Below are 25,506 nucleotides of genomic sequence, written 5' to 3' on the forward strand. Positions count from 1 at the left end.
GCCGAGCTCATCCGAGCTGAAGCCCAGACAGGGAGAGTCGGCACCAACAAGTCGGTGCAACTATCCTCTCCGGACCCAACAGGAGAATGTCGGCTCCTAGAGTCCCCAGTTGGCGCAGAGGACATCAGAGTAGATGGAACTGAAGACACTGGAGCAGGTCTCTGCTCCAAAGGCTCCACGATCAACAGGTGGGCCCCCTCCAGCTCCGAAGGTCTGGTATGGCTCGGAGGAGTATGGCTGGGGTAGTGGTCTTCGGTTCTGATGCTAGAGTCGGAGCAGACAACAATTTAGCAAGGCCTGGTGTCCCCGTAAGAGCTTCTGCACCAATCGGTCCATATCAGACCTAGAGGAGTGCACCAACGGTGCTGACTTGAAGAACTGGAGATGCAGGTCTCTCCGATACCAGCTCCAAAGCTGTGGGCCGGCTCCAAAACTAAAAGACAGTCGGCTCTGAGATCTGTGGAGCTGATGTCCCAGGATCTTCCACTTTCTTAGACTTCTTAGACATTTTAGCTTCCTTGGAGTCCCCTGAAGATTTAGAGGACTTGGAGGACTTGCTGGCCTCATCTTGGTCACTCAATGTTTCCTGAAACAGATGCTTCAGCAAGCCTCTGTCAACTAACTTTCTTTTCCTCTCCGGTAGGACCCTAGAGGAAAAGGAGTGGCAAATACTGCAGGACTCCTGTAAATGTACAGCACCTACGCAATAGATGCACTGAACGTAGCCATCAGTTACAGACATCTTTTGCCCACAGTCTGGACATTTCTTAAACCCAGACTTTGGGTGCTTGTCCTTGTCCTCAGACATATCCCAAAAAACAAATGCCTTAGGCTTAACAAGCACACTTTAAACCTAGATAAAGACACTCAGATCAAAATTCACCTAGGCTCAAACACACCACACAAGCCTAGATAACAGCCAAATTTACAGTATTAAACACACAACAAACAATAGCCAAAAGAAAACGAGGCCAACACTAGCTACAGTATATATATAAGGCAGATAGTCAACTAGGCCAAAACACGAGGCCACTAAAACTATCTAAACTATGCTAAATAACACACTTGGGAAAAGGGGAGCTTGTAAGAAGAAACACAAAACTACTGCTAACTATACTATGGAACAATATAGAAAAGATTTTAAATAACTTGCGAAAAACATGCTTTTCAGATGAAAAAACTAGCTCGAGCAAAACTGGAACCTCTGATCCATGCAGCGGCAAACTAGAGCCGAGGTATTCCAACAGTGCATCATGGGATAAGGGGCTTGGTCTCGAACTACTGGTAAAGCTTGAGCTTTGCAAACGGCTGTATTGGAGCCGATGGATTGGCTCCAAACCCATCAGTAAAGAATAAATGGCGAGATTGAACAACTTCACATCATATGCTTCCCATAGCTGTCCATCGTACGAGATTCTTTATTTGGTGGATGGACAGATGAAGCCTCAGCTAGTTCTTTCTTGGTGGCCGCTGCCACCACCATATCATCTACTGGAACACCTTTAGTCAAGAATTGCTTGTCCTCAGGAGATGCAATAAATTCATTGGGCCTCCGTAGGACTGGTTCCACAGACTCTGGAGAGCCCCACGCCTTTCGACTAACTACCCCCCCTAGAGCTGGTCAAAAGGCGGGGACACCCAAGAGGTGGAGTGTCGAGAGCCGAATGCCTCCAGGTATACAGACTCATCTTCAAGAAGGGGAAAGAGTCTTCCAGTCACCTCTCTGTTTTAAGATCTCTAAGATGTCTGAAAAAGAGACATCCTCAGGAGGGTGACCGTGGGGACCCTTCTGAATCCTCTAAGTCTGTATCTGACGTGACTGACTCAAGGGAGTCTATGTGCTTCCTCTTACAGGTTCTCTTCCAAGGGACCTCCTCAGAGGGATGCTCTGGGACATATTGGAAGAGAGTGTTTCACCCACTGGGGCGTCCTAGGGCATAGGCTTCTCTACGCTTGGGCTGGAGTGATGGTGTAGAGGTTGACACTGGCCCTTTTGGGGGAAGAGTAGCTGGACCAAAGGGTGGAGCAGTCTCAGGGGACAGCACACTCCTCATCACCTCAAAGGCACCATGACTTGGGCCTGAGAGAGGCTCCGACTCCAAAAAAAATGGAACACTTGCCCCGTACCGAGGTTGATGGCTCTGAGGCCGATGTTGGGGCCAAACTGACCTGCACCAAAGCCCAGAGTGGAAGGCCCGGATCCGACAAAGGTCCGATCTGACACCCCCCCCCCCCGAATCGACAAGGGAGTCTCGGCCCCCAAATCCCACGATGGATGACATCATCGAAGAGATCGGAGCAGAAGTTGAACCTGAAACTCCAGGTATTGATTTTGGGTCCGAAGGTTCCACCACAATGACCTCCATGCACTCTGGCTCCAAGCTCAATTGAGCTGGAGGAAGAAGAAAAGGTAAATGAGCTACTGAAGTCGGCTCCATGGCCGTCTGGGCTAGGCTCATGAGAATTTTTGCAAGGGCCGGTGTACGAAGCAACCTTCTAACCACCCGCTCGACATCATCATCTGAGAGGCTCCTGTTCGACTTAGAGGAATATGTACAGGACTTGGGGCTATCTGCCACAGACTGCAGAAGAGGAGACTGAGGCACTGACCGAACTGGATCCAAGGAGGGTGACCGGCTCCCTCTTATGGCTCTGAGACCGTTCCGACACTCCATGTGGAACTAACGGAGAACCAGTCTTTCCGGAACAGATGGATTTCGGATCTGAAGGTATGGATTTCTCATGTTTCTTCAACGGCTCAGATGCTGGAGCCGAAGTTTTGGTTGATTTCTCGGGAGATTTAGAGGCCCTAGTCCCTTTAACTACCATTTCAAAAGGCCTTTTCAATAAGCCCCTATCAATTTGTTCCACCATTCTTGCAGGACCCTTGAACTAAATGCATGGCAAATGGAACAGGAATCCTGCAGGTGGACGGCACCCAAACAGTAGACACAGTGTACAGTTTTGTACCTACCATAAATGTAGATGTTCGAGTGTTCACCCTGCTGCAGTCATCACACTTGGGTTATCCTGTCGTCAGGCGGTCCCGCAGTTGGCCGGAATTCCAAAGTCTTGGTCCGGCGTCGGTTGCTGTCGCCTCATCCCTGATGTCAGTGCGCCAGGGGTATATATAATGCAACAGACGCCATTTTCTTCAGTTTTTCTTGCCCCAGATGTCAGGTGCCCCCAAAAAGGTGGTCAGAATTAGTACCAAATGGAGTGAACACTGCACAAACACAAAATCCCTTCAGCTATAAGCAAATACATCAGTAAGGTAAAGCAGAGATTTAGCCAGTAGATCAGAGGGGATAGAGGGCGGGTAACCTAGACTGCAGCAGGTTGAACACTCGAACATCTACATTTATGGTAGGTACAAAACTGTACTATGTTCATCGTGTTACCCTGCTGCAGTCATCACACTTGGGTTGAATCCAAAAGCTAAGGTAGGGGGGTAGTATCATAGAGGGTTAGTGGAGGCAATAAGGCCCTGCAGAACTGCAGTGGCAAAGCCTGCCCTGGACTTAGAGTAAAGAGGTAAGTGATAGTGTTTGGTAAAGGTGTGTACTGAACTCCAAGATGCAGCTTCTAAAATTTCCTTGGTTGGAACCCCCCTGAGAAAGGCTGTAGAGGTAGCTGTTGTCCTGGTAGAGTGGGATCTAATGGTAGCAGGAACTGGTTTCCCATGATGGGTATAGCAGAAACGTATGCAGTGACCTATCCATTTAGAAATGGTTTGCTTAGATACAGCCTTCCCTTGAGAAGCTATAGCATAGGATACAAAGAGCTGGTCAGTTTTTCTGAAAGCCTTAGTTTTGTCCAAGTAGTAAGGAAGCTGCCTGTGAATGTCCAAGGAATGCAGGAGTCTCTCACCTTTGTTCTGTGGATTGGGGAAGAAGGTGGGTAAGTGGATGGTTTTGATTTAAAGCTACACTGGAAACCACCTTAGGCATAAAGGAAGGATTAGTTCGTAGAGAAACTCTGTCTTGATGAAAAATGAGGAAAGGTTCCACTGCCATTAGTGCCTGTAGTTCTGTGACTCTCCTAGCTGAAGTTATTTCTAGGAGCAGGGGAGTCTTCCATGATAGAAACTGAAGATCTGCAGAGAAAGCTGGTTCAAAGGGGGGTAGCGTTAGTTTTTCCAGAACAAAGTTGAGGTCCCATGTTGGTGTAGGAGCTCTCCTGGGTGGTCTAATGTTTTTTGCCCCTCTGAGGAACTGCCTTAGAAGAGGATGTGAAAATAAAGGTGGATCTGTGTCATAGTGAGCTGAAATAGCTGAAGCATGGATTTTAACTGAGGAAAAGGAAAGTCCTTTGTGCAACATCTCAGCTAAATACTGTAGAATGTGAGGCATGTGAGGCTGAATTGTGTCTTGGCCTTTAGCTTGGTTCCAGGCAGAAAACCTTTTCCATTTGTCCGAATAAGCCTTCCTGGTGCTTGGCCTCCTGGCTTCCAGAATAACATCCAGAACTGCTTGTGAAAGAGGAGCTGGTTGGATGTTTAGTTGATTTGCCATGCAGCCAGATTTAAAGTCTTGAGCTGGCCGTGAAGAATCTGTTTGTTTTGTTGTGTGAGCAAATGGGGCATTTGAGGCAATATCCAAGGTGGGCTGTGAGCCATATTTTTCAATAGCTGGTACCAGTGCTGGCGTGGCCAGTCTGGGGCTATGAGAATCAGTCATGGTCTCTCCCTTTTGACCTTCAAAAGAACCTTTGTGAGGAGAGGTAATGGAGGGAAGGCATATGCAGTCAGGTTTTTCCAACTGAAAGAGAGAGCGTCCACTTTCCAAGCTTGATGGTGAAATGTCCTTGTACAAAATTTTGTCAGTTGGTAGTTTTGAGGACTGGCAAACAGGTCTATGTTTGGAAAGCCCCATTTTTGAGTTATCATTGCAAATATTTGTGGATCTAATTTCCACTCGTGGGGATCTTTGATGCTTCTGCTGAGGTAGTCTGCCAATGTGTTCTTCTGTCCTGGCCGGAATTGAGCTTGTGACTGGACTTGGTAGGCCAGAGCTGTGTTCCATAAGATCATTGCTTGCCTGCATAGAAGGTAGGAATGTGTACCCCCTTGTTTATGTACCACATTACTGTGGTGTTGTCCATCTTTATTGCAAGTTGTCCTGGATGTAATAGATCCTTGAAGGCTGTCAAGAGCTTTCTGTACAGCTAGCATCTCTTTTTGATTTATGTGCAGATTTTTTTGATCTGCAGTCCATAGGCCTTGAATGCATTGTCCTGCCATGTGCGCCCCCCAGGCGTAGTCTGAAGCATCTGTTGTGATACTTTGCCTGGCTGGAGGCAAGGTGAAAGGCTGACCCTTGTTGAGGTGACATGCCTGTGACCACCACAGAAATTCCTGTTGTAGGCAGGTAATGAGAGATCATTGTGTCCAAGCTGTGGCTGTGTTGAGACCATACGCTTTTTAGGTACCACTGTAATTTCCTCATATGCAGCTTTGCAAATGGTATTAGTATGCAAGATGCCATGAAGCCCAAAGCCTGCAGAATTTTTCTTACAGTTAACTGGGTCTTTGTTGCCCTTGTCTTGAAGTATTGAGTCAGTTGTAGTTGCTTGTCTGGCGTAAGATAAGCCTTCTGGGCCATTGTATTCAAGCTGGCACCCAGGAATGTCATTTTTTGTGAGGGTTCTAGTTTTGACTTCTTTTCGTTTACTGTGTACCCCAGACAGTTTAGTAGATACTTTACAAAGGCCAGATGATGTAAGAGAATGTCTTTGTTTTCTGCTTGGATGAGGCAGTCGTCCAGGTATGGATATATTTGAATTCCTCTTTGTCTGCAGTATGCAATTACTGGTGCCAGGCATTTTGTGAAAACTCTGGGCGCAGTAGATAAGCCAAAGGGCAGTGCAGAGAATTGGTAATGGGTTGAACCTGCAATGAAACGGAGGTATCTTCTGCAACTTTGTCTGATAGGGACATGCAGGTATGCCTCCTTGAGGTCCAACGTTACTAGCCATGCTTCCTTGCCCAACATGGGAAGTAGCTGCTGTAGTGTTAGCATCTTGAATTTGGGTACTTGTAAGTGTTTAGAATTGAAAGGTCCAGAATTGGTCTCCAAGCATTGTCCTTTCTGGGCACTAAAAAGAGTCTTGAGTAAAATCCTTGGCCTTGCTCTCGAGTAGGTACCAGTTGAATGGCTCTCATGTCCATGAGAGCTGTAATTTGCTTTTGTGCCGCTGCCCATTGATTTTGTGGCAGGTTTGGCATTCCTCTTTTCATTGGCAAGGTGTGAAAGTGGAATCTGTATCCCCGTAAAATTATGTCTAGGATCCATTTGTCCTTTGTGACAATGTGCCAGTTGTCTGCAAAAAGTGCGAGTTTTCCCCCCAAGGGGGCTGCCAAGAGAGTATTGCTTGGCCAGATGAGGTGCAAGTCATTGAGTTTGCCTTCTGGTGGATTGAGACCTGTCTTCTCCTCCCTTCTGTGTTGTAGTGCCCCATTGGTGAGGTTTATACTGGGCTTGTGATTGTCCTCTGCCCCTTGGGCGCCTGTATTTACCCCTCTGCGGTCTGTCAGTGGCTGGAAAGGACCAATTTTTTGTTGGCCAGTTTCTGCTGAAGCAAGGGGGTTGTACCTGCAGGAAATCTTTGATTGTCTGCATAGATTTTGCCTTATCTTCCATTTTCTTTAAAACTTCTTCTGCTTTAACTCCAAAAAGAACACCCTGCTGTAAGGGAGCATCTAGTAGTTTTGCTTTAACATGATCAGGCAGAGTTTGTTTCTTTAACCAAGCATGCCTACGAATAACAGACCCAGTGACAGCTGCTCTGCAGGAGGCCTCCAAAGAATCAAACCCACATTGTAAGGTATGTTTGCCCACCTGCTCAGTGGCGTACAACAGATCATGTACTTCTTTCAATTCAGATTGTTGGGGGAGGGAGGTTATTCTTTACTTTAACTGAGAGATTTGAAATTGCTGATACTTAAGCATATGAAATTGACAATTCAGTGCCCTCATAGCTAGTGTGGCTGAGGTGTAAACCTTTTTCCCCCACCTGTCTAGAGCTCTGGAATCCCTCTCAGAAGGAACTGGGTTTTTAGCCATAGAAGCCTTTGCCCTCTTGGGACCCTGGGAGATAATCTCTGGGTCAGCTACTGGGCTTTTGTAAAGAAATTTGTGTGAATCAGGCACTGTGTAGTATCTGTCAGGCTTAGCCAGAGCAGGAGGTAGAGAGTCTAGGTTGAAACTGGATTCTAAATAGACATCATCCACAATGTTCAAAACTGGTGGGATGGCAAGGGGTCTGTGTTGGGGGAGTAAAAGAAACTCTCTGAGCCTTTTCTTTGAATCAGAGTAGTCCTGACCTTCCCAGTGAAAATGTTCCCTCATAGTGTGTAAAGTTTCCCCAAAGGAGTAGTCTTCAGGAGGAGAAGCTGAGGGAATAGAGTCCTCAGCATCAGGATCTTCATAAGGAAAGAAGGAATAGTCTTGGTCCTCAGAGGAGTCTGAAGAAATGGACATTTGGTTCAGAGGAAGCAGAATCTTCCTCTTGTCTAGGCCTTTTGTCAGGAGGGGGCTGTGAACCCCTGATTAAAGAAATCAAATCTTCAGCCATTTTGAGCATCTGTTTCTTAGGCATAGGGCCTTGAACAGGAGACTGAAGTGCAGTCCTTTAAGATTTAGGAGGAGTCTTCGACTTAGAAAATGTTTTAATGGTGAGAGTCGTCGGTCTGAAAACGCCTTCAGAAACCGATGGCATTTGTGCAGCACCGTCTTTAGAAGTAAAGTCGTCGGAAGGGCCTGAAGTAAAAGGCTGCGTCGGCCTGGTACAATCCGTCAAAATTTCCATAGCGGTCTCGGGTTCCAGAACTGCGGTAGTCAGGGGCTGTGTCGGAGCCTCACTGAGAACCGGAGACCAGATCAGCCGAGGCCTCGGAATCTGGCTTAGGCCTGGGCTGTCTGCCCTTATCCCTGCACGCCGGTAGTCGGTTGCTCCGACGGCATGGTGTAGTTAAATTTTCTACCAAAAAAGTGTCGTGCGAAATCAAATCGTCTTTTAATAGTACGCTTATTAAACCTAGCACAAAACCGACAAGAAGTGATGTCGTGGTCTGGGCCTAGGCAAGGTATGCAATAAGAATGAAAATCCTTATGAGGTATTTGCTTCCCACAAGAAATACAATTGTTAACTTTTTCTGACATTGGTCTGAGGCAAGAAAAGTTTCCCCAACGGGGTACTTAGCTTTATAGAAGACTTCGGTCTGAAATTCGAATTCGAAAATCTCAGAAGTCGGCCGACCGGCACTTGCGAACTGCTCCTGCTTCGGGCACCGCGCGGCAAGAAAGACTAAAGAAAATGGCGTCAGTTGCATTATATATACCCCTGGCGCACAGACGTCAGGGATGAGGTGACAGCAACTGACGCCAGACCAAGACTGCGGGACCGCCTGACGACAGGATAACCCAAGTGTGATGACTGCAGCAGGGTAACATGATGAACATCTGGTGTGTCCATCTGTGAGGGACATTTCCTGAGTGCAAGAATCGCACTTTTTAAAACTCGATTGTTTTTCCTCCTTAGACATGTCCAATACAATCAAAGCCAATAACTATGTTACACAAGCCAGTAATGACTACCCAAAAAAGGAAAAGAAGAACAGCTATACCAGGGCACACAATTTTTTTTTTTTTTTTTTTTTAAGGAAAAATAAAAGAGGGTTAGAGGAGAGTCTCTAACAAACAGCGTATTCCTCTAACCAGTGGAGATGGCTCTAAGTTACATGGTGAGACCTATAGAAAAAAAGGGAAAAAGGGAAAGCCCTCTAACTAAAAAGGGCTATAGAAGAGAAAGGGGAATCCTCTAACTTAAACGGATTAAAAAAATAGAGGACAGAAGGCCTAAGAAATACGATTGTTCACACAGACTCAGCAAACAATCACAACTAAACTAAGAAAGACAAGACTAAATTAATTGAATAATCCTATTCTATCAAAAACCATCAAAAAACTATCCAAGCTAGTAAGTTATGAAGAAAAAAATTCACTTAGCCTGAGCCAGCAAAAAAACAATCCTGAAGCTGAAAGCAGAAAACGAGATCTGGTGAATAGTCGCTAGGCATCCTGGGATAGGATGTAGCCTCGAGCCAGTGAAAGCTCTCAAGCTGTAGTATGCTGCCAAGTCAGGACACAGGATCTGTTCCGGACAAAGATTTCAAGAATGAAGGCGAGACAGGACAACATAACATCTACTGTTATGGAACTTAGGAGAATTTTGTGACAATAAGCTTTCAGCAGTGATTATATATAGGTGGGGATAGGACTGGAACCCAATTTTTCAACACTGGGGATGATTCAGGTGAACCTAGAAGGGAGCAAAAGAATGTAGATTTCTGCAGTAATACATGAGAATACTTAGTATGGAAGATGCAAATTCAGCAGAAGTAGCTCAGATACAACTTGCATCTTATTCCCCAAGGTACAAGAACTGGGCTAAACTGAAGAGAAAGTATGCTTTACAGGAGTATGTGTACTTAACTGAAAACTTTGAGACCATGCATAAATAAAAAATATGTAAAGGTGCAGGGTAATGATGAGACACTGGTCCTTTCATAGAGGGGAATTTAAAGAGTGGGTAGTGGAAATGATTCAGGTTTTATAAGGGAATACAGAAATTACTTCAAAAGAGATAGCGCCTAATTGGGACAAAATGAAAATGGACGTTTAAAATCTTGGCAGAAATAAGACAGAAAGAGATAGAAAGAACAGCAATTATTCAGAGGAATTAATGTATGTTAAAGTATCACAGAAGAAGTAGAGTCTTACACAGAATAAGAGGAGGAGAAATACAGGGAAGAGAAATATAATACAAGAGGGTAGATTTCTAAAGTAGTACATGAGAATACAAGTTGAACATTTGAATAATATGTACGAGTACAGAAAGGTTGCAGTCCAGCAATTATTATTATTTTTTTTTAACAACAACTCTACAGCACACAAACTTGGGCAGAAAAAGTAGAAAAGCTTCTGGCCAAACTTGGGAAGCCTACAGGAATAAAACAATAAGATATCATAACGCAGTATTAGACATTTAGGAAATTTTACAGAAAACTGATAAAGCAGATGAATAGGGAAACCAAGAAAAGGTATAAATGGAAATGTTACAGAAGACTTAATTATGCCAAGATTGGAGGATGATGGAGCTCAACAACAAGAGGAAGAAATGAGATGAAAGAATGCAACCCCGACTCTTTGTAAAATAATCATCCTCTTTTTTTCACTCCTGGCTACACGTAATTCACTAGTACTCTAAAAAAGTTATCAACAGGGAAATATTTAGGAACAGATATTACTGCTATACAAGTTTAGAATTTAGGAGGTAAGAAAGTGATAAAAATCTGGAAGGTTTGGTTTAACATTTTAAAAGGAGTTTCAGTATCCTGGATGAAAGCTGTGGTGGACATAGTACCCCAATATTGTACAGACCCTTTCAGATTCAGCTTCATATAGTGCCATTTCAATTTTAAACTACAATTGTTTATGTGCAGAATAGTTTAGAAAATGGCAAAGGTGTAGTCAAAACTGACAGAAATGGATTAATGTTGTGTTGTACAGAGAAAATAAAAATTTAACATTAACAGAACAATGATGATCTAGAAGTTAGCAGACAGTAAAACACACACCTAATGTTGGCGGGTCTTGAGGTACAGAAAGCATAGGACACAGTAAGCTGGGTTTTACCATTTGTAGTCCCATAATAAATAATTAGGGTTAATAAGGATGATGCAAGAAGGACTGGAGACAACAATTAAAGTGGTGGAGTCCTCTCTAACAAACTGTGTGAACAGAGGAAGCAGACATGCTTGTCATCTTTTCTCTTTCTTACTTGCTTTATATTTAGAAGCATTAGCAAAGAAAATAAGGGACTCGTAAATTCAAGGCAACAGCTAGTATGGTAATCAGGAAAATTTAGCTTTATTTGCAGATATTTTGTACATTAATTGATTTAGCAATATACATACTTATGAGACACAATAAGATGAAGTATTTAGATGTATGAATTAAAAAGGATTCTGTTACTGCAGCCAAGAATATGTGAGAAGTGAACTAACAAAAGATGCAATGAAAATTGTGAAACTGGAAGGTCTTAATTATGGATATAAATAGCAAGACACAAATGAAATGCATTAAAAAGGACTATTACTGCAGCCAAGGGACATGGGAGAAGAGAATGAACAAAAGGTGCAAAGAAAATTGTGAAGCTGGAAGCTCTTGATTATGGGTATAAATAGCAAAGACACAAATACTGAAAATGCTTGTAGTCCCCTTAAATGTATAACAAAAGGTCATTGGTATTTTTGTCAACCAGAAAAGAAGCTGCTTTTGACAACAGAATTGAAAGAATGTACTTGGGAGAGGAAAAGGAAAAGGACAAGAGTAAGTGGGATAAACTGATTTTCCCCACAGAACAAAGTGGTTTAGGGTTACCCAATTTCAAAGGATACTTTAGGGCGGGTAACAACAATCAAACAGCTATTTATAAAGTAATCGGAGAATAAAGCCAGCATGAAAATGGAGAAAGGATAAATATTTGCATTATTGTGAATCTTTTTGGAAGTTTGTGTTACTATACAGCTATTTTTCCTGGGTCCCCCACTGAAAATGAGCTTTTTCATTTTCAACAGTCAGATTTTCCTGGTAAACAAATGTCAGTAAGTATATACATTTTACCAATAGAGATTACTGTACGTTAGGGTATAGAAAATGGGCAAAGTGGCTGGAATTTGCTAGAGGAAATTGGCAAAGGAGTCAAGGTATTGGAACAGAATAATTCACAAGGCAAAGGTAGTGCACAGGGATGAGACTAAACAAAAGTTTTGACTGTAGGTTAGAGATCGCCTTCATATCAGGATTGATAACAGTATAGGCAAAGAGAAAGGGACACAAAGTACGTACTAACTAAGACTATTTCTGGTAGAGTTTAGTTGACTCTAGATCAAAAGCTGCTGTTAAAGGAGCGATTATAGTAGGGCATACGAAACACTGTATTGCAACCATAAGAAGCAATCAAGAAGAGGTTAGAAAAGATTGGGAAAAGAAAATGAAAGAAAGGGTAATTGAAAAGGGAACTCTTACTGTTCACTAATGAATGTGTTTATCCATATAACTGCAGACAATTTTAAAGACAGTTTGACAATAAAATAGAAAATGCCAGCTTTACCACTGTTTGAAGTAACCATTCTCAGCTATAAATGAATGAGTAGAGCTCTTACACTGAAATGACAACCTGACACCAAAGGAAAAGTAGTGGGAAAAATCAGGCATTTAATGCACACATGGCTGATTAACAAAGCCTCAGTATTTATGCCAATTAAATTTATAGAGGTTTTAATGTACCATTAAAAAAAGAAAACCTTTTAGCAGGCTTTATCACAAAGCAGGATCGTTGATTAAAAAATGAAATACAATGGCTTGGCTTCTAGAGGCTAAGAAGCCTCTGACTCATGGAAGCATCACCTTCACTATTCCAAATGAAGGAGAAAAGCTCCTTTATTGCGTCTATCATGAGACACCTAAAGGGGGACAAAATACAGTTGTGTACACTTACCATAAATGTAGATGTTAGAGTGTATTCACTGTTACAGTCATTACATCTGGGTAATCCTGCTGGCAGGTTGCCCTCAGTCGGCCTGAAATCCAAAGTCTTGGGTCCTGCGTCGGTTGCTGTCACCTCTTCCCTGACGTCAGGTCATCAGGGGTATAAAAGATGCAGCAGACGCCATTTTCTTCAGTTTTTCTTGCCCCAGATGTCAGGTGTATATATATATATATATATATATATATATATATATATATATATATATATATATATATATATATATGTGTGTGTGTGTGTGTGTGTGTGTGTGTAAATATAACACATACATGCACCAATATAAACTTTACCTTCATCTACAAGCAAATACACCACACAGGTTGTATAGATCAGAGAAGGAAAGATAAGTTCCAGCAGAAATAAGGGGAGTGGTGGGTGGGTAACCTGGACTGCAACAGTGAATACACTCTAACATCTACATTTATGGTAAGTGTACACAACTGTACTATGTTCTTCTTGTTTCACTGTTGCAGTCATTACATCTGGGTAGAGTCCCAAAGCTATGGTTGGGAGGCTGGAGCTAAACAGCATTAGGAGCAGCTATGAGGCCCTGCAGAACTGCAGTGGCAAAGCCTGCCCTGGATTTAGAGTAAAGTGGCAGATGATAATACTTTGTAAAGGTGTGCACTGAACTCCAAGTAGCAGCCTCTAAAATGTCTTTAGTTGGTACTCCCGTGAGAAAGGATGCTGAAGTGGCTGCAGCTCTGGTTGAATGTGGCCTAATGCCCGTAGGCACTGGCTTGCCATGTTGTGAATAGCAGAAACGAATGCAGTGGCCTATCCACTTTGAAATAGTCTGCTTGGAGATAGCCTTTCCTTGTGATCTTGCAGCATATGCCACTAGTAATTGCTCTGTTTTCCTGAAAACCTTAGTTTTGTCCAAATAGAATCTAAGTAGTCTGTGTACGTCCAAAGAATGCAGAATTCTCTCCCCCTTGTTCTGTGGATTTGGATAAAAAGTTGGCAAATGAATAGTTTGGTTAAGGGCCACACTGGACACCACCTTAGGCATAAATGTTGGGTTTGTCCTCAGAGACCCTGTCTGGATAAAAAATGATAAAAGGTTCCACAGCCATGAGTGCCTGTAGCTCTGACACTCGTCTTGCCGAAGTTATTGGTAGGAGCAGAGCTGTTTTCCAAGATAAAAATTTTATATCAGCAGTAGCAGCTGGCTCAAATGCAGGTAGGGTGAGTTTTTCCAAGACAAAACTGAGGTCCCATGCAGGTACTGGCGATCTCCTTGGAGGCCTTACATTTTTGGCTCCTCTGAGGTACTGCCTTAATAAAGGATGAGAAAAGATTGGTGGCTCTGTATTGTAATGCGCCGAAATGGCAGAGGCATGAATTTTAATTGATGAAAAAGATAGGCCTTTGTCCAGCATCTCAAAATCTGAGGAATATTTGGTACAGCTTTATCAGTTCCTTGTGCCTGGTTCCAAGTACAAAATCTCTTCCATTTTCCAGCATAAGATTTCCTAGTACTAGGCCTTCTGGCTTCCAAGATGACAGCCATCACAGCTTTACTGAGAGGTGTGCTTTGTATGGCTACATTATCCGCCATGCTGCCAGGTTTAGAGTCCTGAGTTGGCTGTGCAGGAACCGTTTGTTTTGTTGGGACAGTAGATGTGGCATTTGAAGTAAGGTCAAGGCTGGGCATTGAGACAAGTTCCTTAAGATCAGATAACAGTACTGGTGGGGCCAGCCTGGGGCAATCAGTATCATTTTTGATTTCTCCTGTCTGACCTTTAGGAGTACCTCTGGGAGGAGAGGCAGTGGAGGAAAGGCATACACTGATAGGTTTTTCCAGTTGAAAGATAGGCACCCACTTTCCATGCTTGCCTGTGATAAGTCTTTGTGCAGAATCTTTGTAGTTGGTTGTTGTAAGGGGAGGCAAATAGATCTATGACCGGGTGTCCCCATTTCCTTGTTATCATGCTGAAGACTTGAGGATCCAGCTACCACTCGTGGGGATCCATGAGGTTTCTGCTTAGTTCGTCTGCCAGAATATTTTCCTTTCCTGGCAGGAATTGTCCCTGCAGGTGAATTTGGTAAGTCAATGCTGTGTCCCACAAAGCCATGTGCCCCCCTGCTTGTTTATATACCACATGACCGTGGTGTTGTCTATCTTTATGAGTAGTTGTCCCGGATGAAGTAGGTCCTTGAAGGCTGTCAGGGCATTCTGAACAGCTAGCATCTTTTTTTCATTGATATGTAGATGCATTTGGTTTGTGGACCAGGTGCCCTGAATGCATTTTCCTGCCATGTGGGCCCCCCAGGCATAATCTGATGTATCTGTTAGGTGCTGCCTGGCTGGGGGTAATGTGAATGGCTGTCCCTTGTTTTGGTGACAAGCCTTCACCCACCATCGAAACTCCTGTTGCAGGCAGGGAATGAGGGTAATCATTGTTTCCAGGCTGTGGCAATGTTGTGTCCAGACACTTTTTAGGTACCACTGAAGTTTCCTCATATGCAGTCTTGCATAGTGAATTAGAAGGATGCAGGATGCCATGAAGCCCAAAGCCTGCAGAATTTTGCTTGCAGATAATTAGGCCTTTGTTGCCAATTTGAAATAAGTAGTCAGGTGCCTTTGCTTGTCTGGCATGAGATAAGCCATCTGGGCAGTTGTATTTAAGCTTGCACCCAGGAATATTATCTCTTGAGAGGGTACTAGTTTTTATTTCTTTTTGTTGACTTGTGTACTCCAGGCATGTTAAAAGTCTTTTCTCAAACGCCAGATGCTGCAGTAGAATGTCCTTGTTCTCTGCTTGAATTAGGCAGTCGTTCAAGTAAGGATATATTTGTATTCCTCTTTGTCTGCAAAAAGCAATTACTGGTGCCAAGCACTTTGTTAAGACCCTGGGTGCAGTAGATAAGCCAAAGGGCAGTGCAGAGAATTGGTAATGCATTCCCAGCCTTGAATCTGCGGTAGCTTCTGCATGATTGCCTGATTAAGACATGCAGGTATGCCTCTTTTAGGTCTAAAGTCACGAGCCAAGCCTTTTTGCCCAGCATGGGCAGAAGCTGCTGCAAGGTCAACATTTTGAATTTTGGTATATCCAGGAATGTGTTTAGAATAGATAGGTCCAGTATTGGTCTCCAGGCTTTGTCCTTTCTGGGTACCAAGAACAGTCTTGAGTAAAATCTTTGTCCCTGCTCTTGCTGTGGTACTTGTTGAATAGCCCCCATGTCCATGAGAGATGAGACTTGTTTTTGTGCCTCTGCCCATTGATTTTTTGGCAGATCTGGCCAACCATTTGCATTTGGCAGAGTATGGAAGTGAAACTTGTAGCCTTGTGACACTATGTTTAGAACCCATTTGTCCTGTGTAAAAATGTGCTATTTTTCCCCCTAAGGGTGCTGCCAAGAGATAAGTGCTTGGTGCAGGCAGGGGGAAGTCATTGGGACTGTTTCCTGTAAGGTTTTGATTTGTCTTCTCCACTTCTGGAGGTAGAAGCGCCCCTTTGCTTTGACCTGTATGAACCTTGCGCCTGGGATCTGCCTCTAGGACGTCTGGATCTGCCCCTTTGAGGTCTGTCTGACACTGGAAAGGAACAATTCTTTGTAGGCCAGTGTCTACTAAATCTAGATGGCTGTACTTGTAAGAAATCTTTGACAGTTTGCATAGATTTAGCTTTGTCTTACATTTTATTTAACACCTCTTCTGCCTTAACACCAAATAAATTATCATGCTGTAAAGGTGCAACTAATAATTTCACTTTGACATGATCAGGCAGACTTTGTTCCTTTAACCAAGCATGCCTCCTAATTACAGAACCCGTAACTGCGGCCCTGCAGGAGGCCTCCAGACAATCAAAACCACATTGCAAAGTATGCTTTCCAATTTGCTCAGCTGCATGCAATAAATCCTGCATTTCCTTGTTTTCTGCACATTCAGAATTTAACAGCATTTTTTGTTTAAGCAATGTCATGACATGTTGCTGATATTTGAGCATACGAAACGGACAGTTTAAGGCCCTTATAGCCAAGGTAGCAGATGTGTAAACATTTTTTCCCCATCTATACAGTGCCCTAGAATCTCTGTCAGAGGGGGTAGGGTTTTTTGCAGCAGAAGCCTTAACCCCTTTGGGACCCTATGAAATAGTCTCGGGGTCTGCAGTAGGGTTTTTGAAAAGGAATTTGTGAGAGTCAGGAACCCTGTAATATCTGTCAGGCTTAGCAGGAGTTGGAGGTAAGGAGTTAGCGGTCAGGCTAGACTCTGAAAATACATCTACAATGTCTAACACAGGTGGAATGGCTAGAAGCCTGTGTTGAGGTAGTAAAAGGAAGTCCCTGAGCTTCTTTTTAGATTCAGAAAAATATTGGCTCTCCCAGTGGAAATGCTCCCTCATGGTGTGCAAGGTTTCCCCAAAAGAATAGTCCTCAGGAGGAGAAGCTGAAGGAATGGATTCTTCAGCATCAGAATCCTAATAGGGGGGAAGTGAATATTCCTGATCAGAAGAGGAATCAGAAGAAATAGAAACCTGATCTGAAGATTCATAGTCTGTCTCTTGCCTAGGCCTCTTATCAGGAGGGGGATGGGAACCCCTGATCAAGGTAATCAAGTCTTCAGCCATTTTGAGCATCTGTTTTTGGGCATGGAGGCCTGTCCATGTCTCTCTTGAGTTTGTTTCTTTGTCTTTAAAGGTGCTTTAGTCTTTGCCTTTGAAGCTGAAGTCGGTTTAATGTATAGTTGTTTAGGTCTGAAGACACCCTCAGAAGCCGGTGCCTGCTCAGCGGCTCTGGACCCATCTGAGGGAATAGTGACAGAGGCTCCAATACCTTGCGTTTCCAGTGGCATAGCTGACTCCATGTGGGAATCAGTAGTGGCCTGCGACTCTAAAGTAGCGGGTGTCAGGGGCTGCGAAAACTTCTCACTGAGAACCAGCGAATCAGTGACTGGCTTAGGAGAAGCTTCGTCGGTTTTGGGCCTCGGCAGTCTATCCTTTTCTTTTTCTTTGCGTTTTTTGTGAACTCCGGTAGTCAGATGGCTATCCGACGACATTTTATAATTAAATCTGTGCCCAAAATAGTTTAATGCAAAGTCATACCAACACTTAATAGTACGTTAGTAAAATCTAGCACAAAACCGACAACCTGAAACGTTGTGGTCAGGGCCTAGGCAAGGAAAACAGTAAGAGTGAAAGTCCTTATGAGGTATTTGCTTTCCACAAGAAATACAATTATTAACTTTTTCTGACATCAGTCTGGAGCAAGAAAAAAAGTTTCCCCAACGGGGTACTTAGCTTTAAAGAAGACTTCGGATCTGAAACTCGAACACGAAAATCTCAGTAGTCGGCCGACCCACACTTGCGAACTGCTTCTGCTTCGGGCAAGAAAGACTGAAGAAAATGGCATCGGCTGCATCTTTTATACCCCTGACTACCTGACATCAGGGAAGAGGCGACAGCAACCGACGCAGGACCCAAGACTTTGGAATTCAGGCCGACTGAGGGAAACCTGCCAGCAGGCTTACCCAAATGTAATGACTGCAACACAGTGAAACACGAAGAACATCTGCCTTGTGGGCAGAAAACAACAAACATGAAAAAGCAAAATCATGTCAATATAGCAGGCCAAATGACTGCCATTCGTGAAGTACAAAAATTAATATATAATATGAAACAGAATGATTTGGATGCTTTCATGCAGCACAAAATAACACAATGTAACAAAAAAGATTATTTTTGAGCTTCAAGGCACAGTTTTTTTTGTGTGTTGTTTATTGTATTGTGTATATATATTATAACTGATCACATAATCCATACTATACTTTAAAGTTACTTTTAAACAACCACAACCATGATGCAGTCTTTTCATTTTTTTTTTTTTCCTTGTTTGCCCTGCCTCTCTGTCATCAAATAAATCAGCTAGTCATGGATACAAGATGAGATTTATTTTCATGCTGATATTGCCTATACAAATGGTCAATATTAAAAAGGCCATTAGTTATCCAGCACATCCAGTGGTAATTTCGTTATGTACTAGTTGGAGGTCACTGAGGAAATGAATTGCATGGCTGTCATCAATACCTCATTGTATAACAGAACTATTCTAAGTAGTCTCCCTAAAATGTGGCCTCACACAAGTTTCAGACAAAAAGAATAAAAAAAAAAAAAAAAAAAATAACAAAGTCCCTCTTTTTCTTAATTTGTGTTTTTAAATTTTTTTTTCTTCTTCCAATATTTCATATAATCTAGTCTTCTAACCTTGAGGGAAGACATAACCAGGCTTTGCTCTCATCTCTCTCTCTCTGTGCATAACTTGTAATGATGATAATCAACTCATCCACCTTCCAAAAGTCCACAGTACAATGCACAAACATTAACACCATTTACCAGTTTTCCCTGTTCCTGTATAACTGTCAGAATACTGAAACAACATCCAACAATTATTCAAAACTTCAACAGCTGATTATTTTTTTTCTTTATAGCATCTGTGCCAATGTTTTATCCACCTAGCTTTCCAAAAATTTACAGTTACTTCTGCATTTATTTTAAATTTCTCATTTTAGTAAATGGTTCTTTTATTTCATTTATACCATCTCTGTCTGCATTTCATCCACTGAGACTAAAACTTTTGCAAAGTTTAGTCAAGCTCACCATCAAAAACACACAAATTCACTCACACCACAGAAAAGAAAGAATGAATTCTTACCTTTGTAATGGAAAAATCCAGCCTCACGTACAGAATGACTGTGAAAAACAGAATATAGAATGCACCAACGACCAATAGAGGCTCCTGAAGCATCAGAATCTTATTAAATGTGTAATGCAGCTTTAAAAACAAAGAAACAGAGCAAAACATCAGTCTGTTTAATGAAATAAAAAGTGGCAAGTTTAGCTTCTTTGCTCCAAATACATACCTAGGAATCAAGGGGACAATTCTCAAGAAAGCACACTTTAGAGACCAACTACTGCTGCATGTGCTACTTAGAAGCTTTCTTTGCTGGGATCACCATTACATCAACTGACTTTTAAGGAGCTTATCCCTGTGTACGAGCGCTCATGTAATCTAATATCATGCTCTGTGCGTGCACGGACACACACACACACACACACACACACACACTCACACACGCGCACACACACGCGCACGCACGCGCACACACGCACGCGCACAAGCACACCAGTATACAATGCACTTATTGATTTTCTGGCAGGTGAGTAGACAATCAGCACATAACATGAATATCTTATTTAACATTATAAAAAGTAAAAAAAAAGACATATAAAATCTAGTGTGCAAGGAGGCTAAACCATAAACAACAGAATGTGGGAACATGGGCAAATGGAAGTATGTGCTAGAAAAGTTTATCTCTGTCTCACTGTTAAAGTGATCATCTCCAACATCCACATCATCTATCGTAATTCTACGTTTAGCAGATAGGTGGACCACTCACAATATTCCTTTCTTAACCACAGACTTGCCACAAGCAATGTAAAAGTTATCATACTCAGACCAGACCAAACACCACCATAAATTCTGAGAAAATTTTTTTTCTTACAAATATAACATGGCTTTTGACCAAGCAATGGGTAACACAGACTACTACTTGTAAACAAATAAGGTGTCAAGCATCTCCTAGTTATTCACTCTACAGGGACTCAAGAATACTGGCTGTTAACTTCATCCATATGGGCAGTGGTGCATCTTGAGCGGTTTATCAGAAAAATCCTTTTTCTAAAAACCCCTGAAATAAATGTTCACATGCAGCACTGTAACATGCATACAATAACTGTAATCGTAAAATTCAGCATGCACACTAATTCTCAATGTACTAGGGCTGATATCCCAAAAAAATTCTGATTTATAACTAACAAGACCAGCAAATATTGTGCATTTTCTCTGTAGCTCTGGAAAGTGACACTCAGGAACCACACAAGTCAGACATTTACTACTAGTGGTAAAGCTGTCCATCTACATGCTAGCTTTAAAATGATACCTCAGCCAGCTTTACTCCATGCCTGAGTACGCAGATATTGACAGAAAGGTGGAAAATTAACTATAAACAAACATTATATTTAGTTCTGCTCACATAAACCACTGCAGGCTGGTGTACTTTAATTGCATGCTCAACATCTTGCTGACTACTACATTTGAGACCATATACAACAAACTTATTAAAACAAATTACTCCCAAAAATGTGCAAGCGTTTATAACCAATACAGTACACAAATGTACAAATCTTTATCTTCCTACAGCCAGAAGTCTTAAATCCAGTGCTGCTTTCAGACACCTTTATTTGTACCATGGTGCCTGGCATTCATTTCAGTTTCTTTTTACCAAAGAAATATTAATACAAATATGTCATATTGCATGTACTGCTATAATAGAACATTACATCCCAGTTTCTTCTATTATCTTTAATTCTACTGCTGCTCTACTTCCTGTAAGGGGGCATAACCATGCTATCATCTTACTTTGCAAATAAAATGCATAAAATTACTATCAGAGCTCTTTCCACATTAGTAATGTTATAATATAATGTAAATATACGGAAAAAAATTCCTTGCCAGTACAGATGTTTGGGGGGGGGGAGCTAGAGGGCAGGTGGTCCTGAGTAATAAAAGTACATCAATAAAGTAGATGAGACCACATGCAGCTAACTGCTGCCAGTTTTGTTGACCAAACAGAATGCAGAACCAGCACTAGCCACTCAAACACAACATATGGCATCTTTACAAGTAGCTGCTGTACTTACATCTCTAAGTATTTAGACTGTGGATGAAGTGTTTCTGAACCACAGATAACACAAAACTGCATGTAGTGCAGACAACAGAATTAGGTATGTTTTTGAGGAGATGAAATAGATCACTTTTGACTTACATTTTGCTTTTTATTTTTTTTTTATTTATCCCTCCCTCAAATTACACCACTTGACTTTTTGCACATGCGATAACAGTTTATAAAGTAAAGAATACATCTGCATCGCTTCTGCAGACCTTTGCTGTGCTTGACTCAAAAAGATCAGTCAAACTGCTCATCAAGAAACATTACTCTAGACAATAATTCAATCTTGTTCATTTTGGTTCAGCATTCCTAGTAGCTCTGAAGGGAGTAAAGTTTTGTGCTCTATGAGACTGCACTCTGCATTAATGACTTTAAAAAACTGCATGTTTAGAGACAGCATAGACAGACTATAAAAGTGGTTTGTGTTTTTTATCCGGAGTGAGCTTCTTTTGGATGATATTTAGAGACAGTCATAAGACAGTTAAAAGTTGCACACTGCTGGGCCAATTCTGAAATAAGGCTCTCTCCCCAGTCTGCAAGATAAAAGGTGGCCTAAAATATCTGGCTGCACCACTCTAATGTACTTCACGTGGACCTTGTCTCCAGACAACCATCAGCACCCTCCCAAAGAAACCCACCTCAATAAACAAAAAAGTAACCAGTGAGTAAAGCACAAAAAGAAAGTCAAGCCCTATGAGAATCAGAAAGACAAATGTTCTCAAATAAGCTGACATAATAAATTCTATTGATTTCATGTGACTGATACGACTAAGGGAAAAAAATAGAAATTATAGTCTACGTTTGAAAAAAGACTTCTTTAACAATCAAGACTAACATCATGAGAAAGCAGCCAAATACAGGGTAAGCTATCTTAAGCTGAGCAAGACCTTTATTTACTGGTTGAATGTTTCCTGGATAAACCCAACAGGCTTGAGTACCTGTTTTCAGGGGCCTGCCTGATCAAGTGACCTAGTACACAATCATCATCATCATCACCATCATCAGCCCCCTTTTTCTGCATTTTCTACAAGGGGTCAAGGTATCATGTTAACTGTCGCCATATCTCTAGAGTCAATGCCACACTCCTGCCTTCATAAACACTCGTGCCTGACTGTCGCAGATCTTCTTTCACACAATCCATCCACCTCTTTGCTGGACATCCTCATTTCTTCTTACCTTCTTCCTGACTGTCCCAAATCTTCCTCACCAGATTGTCTTCTGCTTATATCCAAACCACCATAATCTGTTCTTTGATCTTTTCTGCAACTGGAGCTACTTTGGCTTCTGCTCTTCTGTCCTCATTTCTTCGTCTGTCCCACAGTGTGCATCCTAACACCCTTCACAAGCACTTCATTTCCATCATCCTCAGCTCCTTCATCGGCTCTGCCTCTACTGCCAAGGTTTCTGTACCATACAGTACAAATGGTTGAACCACTGCCTTGTACACTATACTTTTCAGCTTCTTTGGTATTCTCCTGTCACAGACTACACCTGAGAATCCATGCCAGTTGGCTGCAGCCCTTCTAATTCTACCTTTGACCTCTTCATTAAGATTTCCTTTCTCCTCAACCACCCATCCCAGATACTTGAAGCTATTTACCTGTTCCACTATCTTCTCTTCCATCTCAGTTCTCAGCTTCTTCCAATTTCCCCAATTTGCTGCCATTACCACTCTTTTGTCTATATCAAAGCTGCGGTGGTGCAGCAGTGGTGTTGTTGCCTCACAGCAAGAGGTTCTCCCGTTCATTTCTCGGCTAGAGCATCTTCTGTGTGGAGTCTGCATGTCCTCCCCGCGGTCGAGTGGCGTTCAAAAGATATGCGAAGAATGGGCATGCCTTCACTGAAGTTTGGGGGTCGAGCTGGAACCTCAGCACCAGTAAAAAATCTACTGCCAATCATTAGCGGACCGGAGTTCCGCTCTGGCGACCCCTAACTGGGAAAAGCCGAAAGAACCACCGCCACCACTCTTTTGTCTGTGCTTACAGTGGATATAAAAAGTGTACACACCCTTGTTAAAATGCCAGGTTTCTGTGATAAAAAAAAAAAAAAAGACCACAAAAAATCATTTCAAATCTTTTCTCTCCTTTAATGTGACCTATAACCTGTACAATTCAATTGAAAAACAAACAAATCTGTTAGGAGAAAAATATAAAAACGTGCAATAAGCTGGTTGCATAAGTGTGTACACCCTTAAACTAATACTTTGTTGAAGCACCTTTTGATTTAACTACAACATTCAGTCTTCTTGGGTAGGAGTCTATCAGCATGGCACATCTTGACTTGGCAATATTTACCCACTCTTCCTTGAAAAAGTGCTCCAAATCTGTCAGACTGAGAGGGCATCTCTTGTGCACAGCCCTCTTCAGGTTACCCCACAGATTTTCTATTGGATTTAGGTCTGGGCTCTGGCTGGGCCATTCCAAAATTTAAATTTTCTACTGATGAAGCTATTCTTTTGTTGATTTAGATGTATGCCTGGGGTCACTGTCATGTTGAAAGGTGAAATTCCTCTTCATCTTCAGCTTTCTAGCAGACACCTGAAGGTTTTGGGCCAAAAATGGCTGGTATTTGGAATTGTTCATAATTCCCTCCACCTTGACTAAAGCCCCAGTTCCAGCTGAAGAAAAGCAGTCCCAAAGCATGATACTGCCACCACCATGCTTCACAGTGGGGATGGTCTTCTTTTGGTGATGCAAAGTGTTGCTTATGAGCTAAACATCCCTTTTGGATTTGTAGCCAGAAAGTTCAACCTTGGTCTCATCAGACCATAACACATTTTCCCACATGCTTTTGGGAGACCTGATGTACTGTTCTGCAAATTTTAGCTGGGCATGGATGTTTTTCTGTGTAAGAAAAAGCTTCTGTCTTGCAGCCCTATCTCACTGTCCAGACATATGGAGAATACATGTACATTTTTTTTTTATATAATTTTTCCCCTAACAGATTTGTTTGAATTGTACAGGTTATAGGTCACATTAAAGGTGGGAAAACTTTTGAAATTATTTATTATAGTCTCATTTTTCATATCACAAAAACCTGACATTTTAACAGGGGTGTGTACACTTTATATCCACTGCAGATTCATCCCATGTGCCCTCAGTTTTGCATTCTATTCCTCTATCCTTTGTTGAAGTTCTTGCTCAGGGTCTGCCTGTAATGCCACATCATTTGCAACTTTGTTGTTCTGTCTCCTCCGATCTGTTTGCTAATGAAGTCCATTACCAGTATGAACAGCAGTGGACTCATAGCTGAACCCTTTTGCACACCCACTCCCACTGGGAACCCCTCTGTAAGGCTGAACATTGTTCGCACTTGACTCATTGGGTCCTTGCACATAAGCCAGCACTAATTCTATCAATGTTTTTGAGACTTCAAACCACCGCAGCACTGCTCAAATCACCTTTCTTTGGACCTTGTCATATTCCTTCTCCAAGTCTAGGAATGCCCAGTTGGACTTTTCCTCATCTCCATCTTCTTTTCAACTATCTGTCTCACTACAAACTTCAGGCCAGTTGTGCTGCATCCTGATCTAAATCCGAACTGCTCATTTCCCATCTTACATTCTACTACTGTGAGTACCCGTTTATCAATCACCCTCTCCAGAACTAACATGCAATGTGATAGGAGTTTGATGCCTCTGTTGTAGATGTCCCCTTTTTTCTTGTACACTGGCATGAGTATGCTTATGCTCCAGTCATCTGGGATACGTCTTTCTCTCTGCATTGCTAGGACTAGCCTCAGGAGCCATTTCTCCCCTATCTCATCCAGGATCTTTATCATAACTGCTGTGACCTCAACTGAGCTTGCTTCTTCTAGGGTGGGCTCTTCTCTCACCATAGGCTGTTTCCAGGCAGTACAGCTTTTGTGTTTTTTTTTTTATTCAGAAGATGCTGGAAATACTCCTTCCATCTGCCTTTGATATCCTGTGGACTGGTGAGGAGATTGTTGCTGGTATCCTTTATGAAGGGTGTCTGACTATCTTCTTTATCTTTCTGTCTTTGCCTTACAACGTGATGCAGTTTCTTCATGCCACCTACTGAGCCACTTTCCAGAAGCTGGCAGAGTGCCTCCAATGCCCTGTTCTTTGCCATATCAACTCTTTTCTTATCCTCCTTGTTAGCCAACCAGTACTCCTTCCTAGCGGGGTGGGTCTTTTCTGCTTA

At 42.3% G+C, this 25,506-nt stretch overlaps 1 protein-coding gene across 1 annotated transcript in view; it reads right to left on the reverse strand.

Annotated features, from left to right (window-relative positions):
- The window catches only part of RPN1 (ribophorin I), a 937,203-nt gene that overhangs the window by 238,547 nt on the left and 673,150 nt on the right, over positions 1–25,506 (reverse strand). Inside the window, exon 8 of the mRNA XM_044078412.1 lies at positions 19,267–19,386. Coding sequence (XP_043934347.1) covers positions 19,267–19,386 — 120 coding nt within the window. The remainder of the gene's footprint in view (positions 1–19,266; positions 19,387–25,506) is intronic.

This window comes from Protopterus annectens, chromosome 7.part0 (assembly GCF_019279795.1).
Source record: "Protopterus annectens isolate FY-2018-M chromosome 7.part0, PAN1.0, whole genome shotgun sequence".
Taxonomy (NCBI): domain Eukaryota; kingdom Metazoa; phylum Chordata; order Ceratodontiformes; family Protopteridae; genus Protopterus; species Protopterus annectens.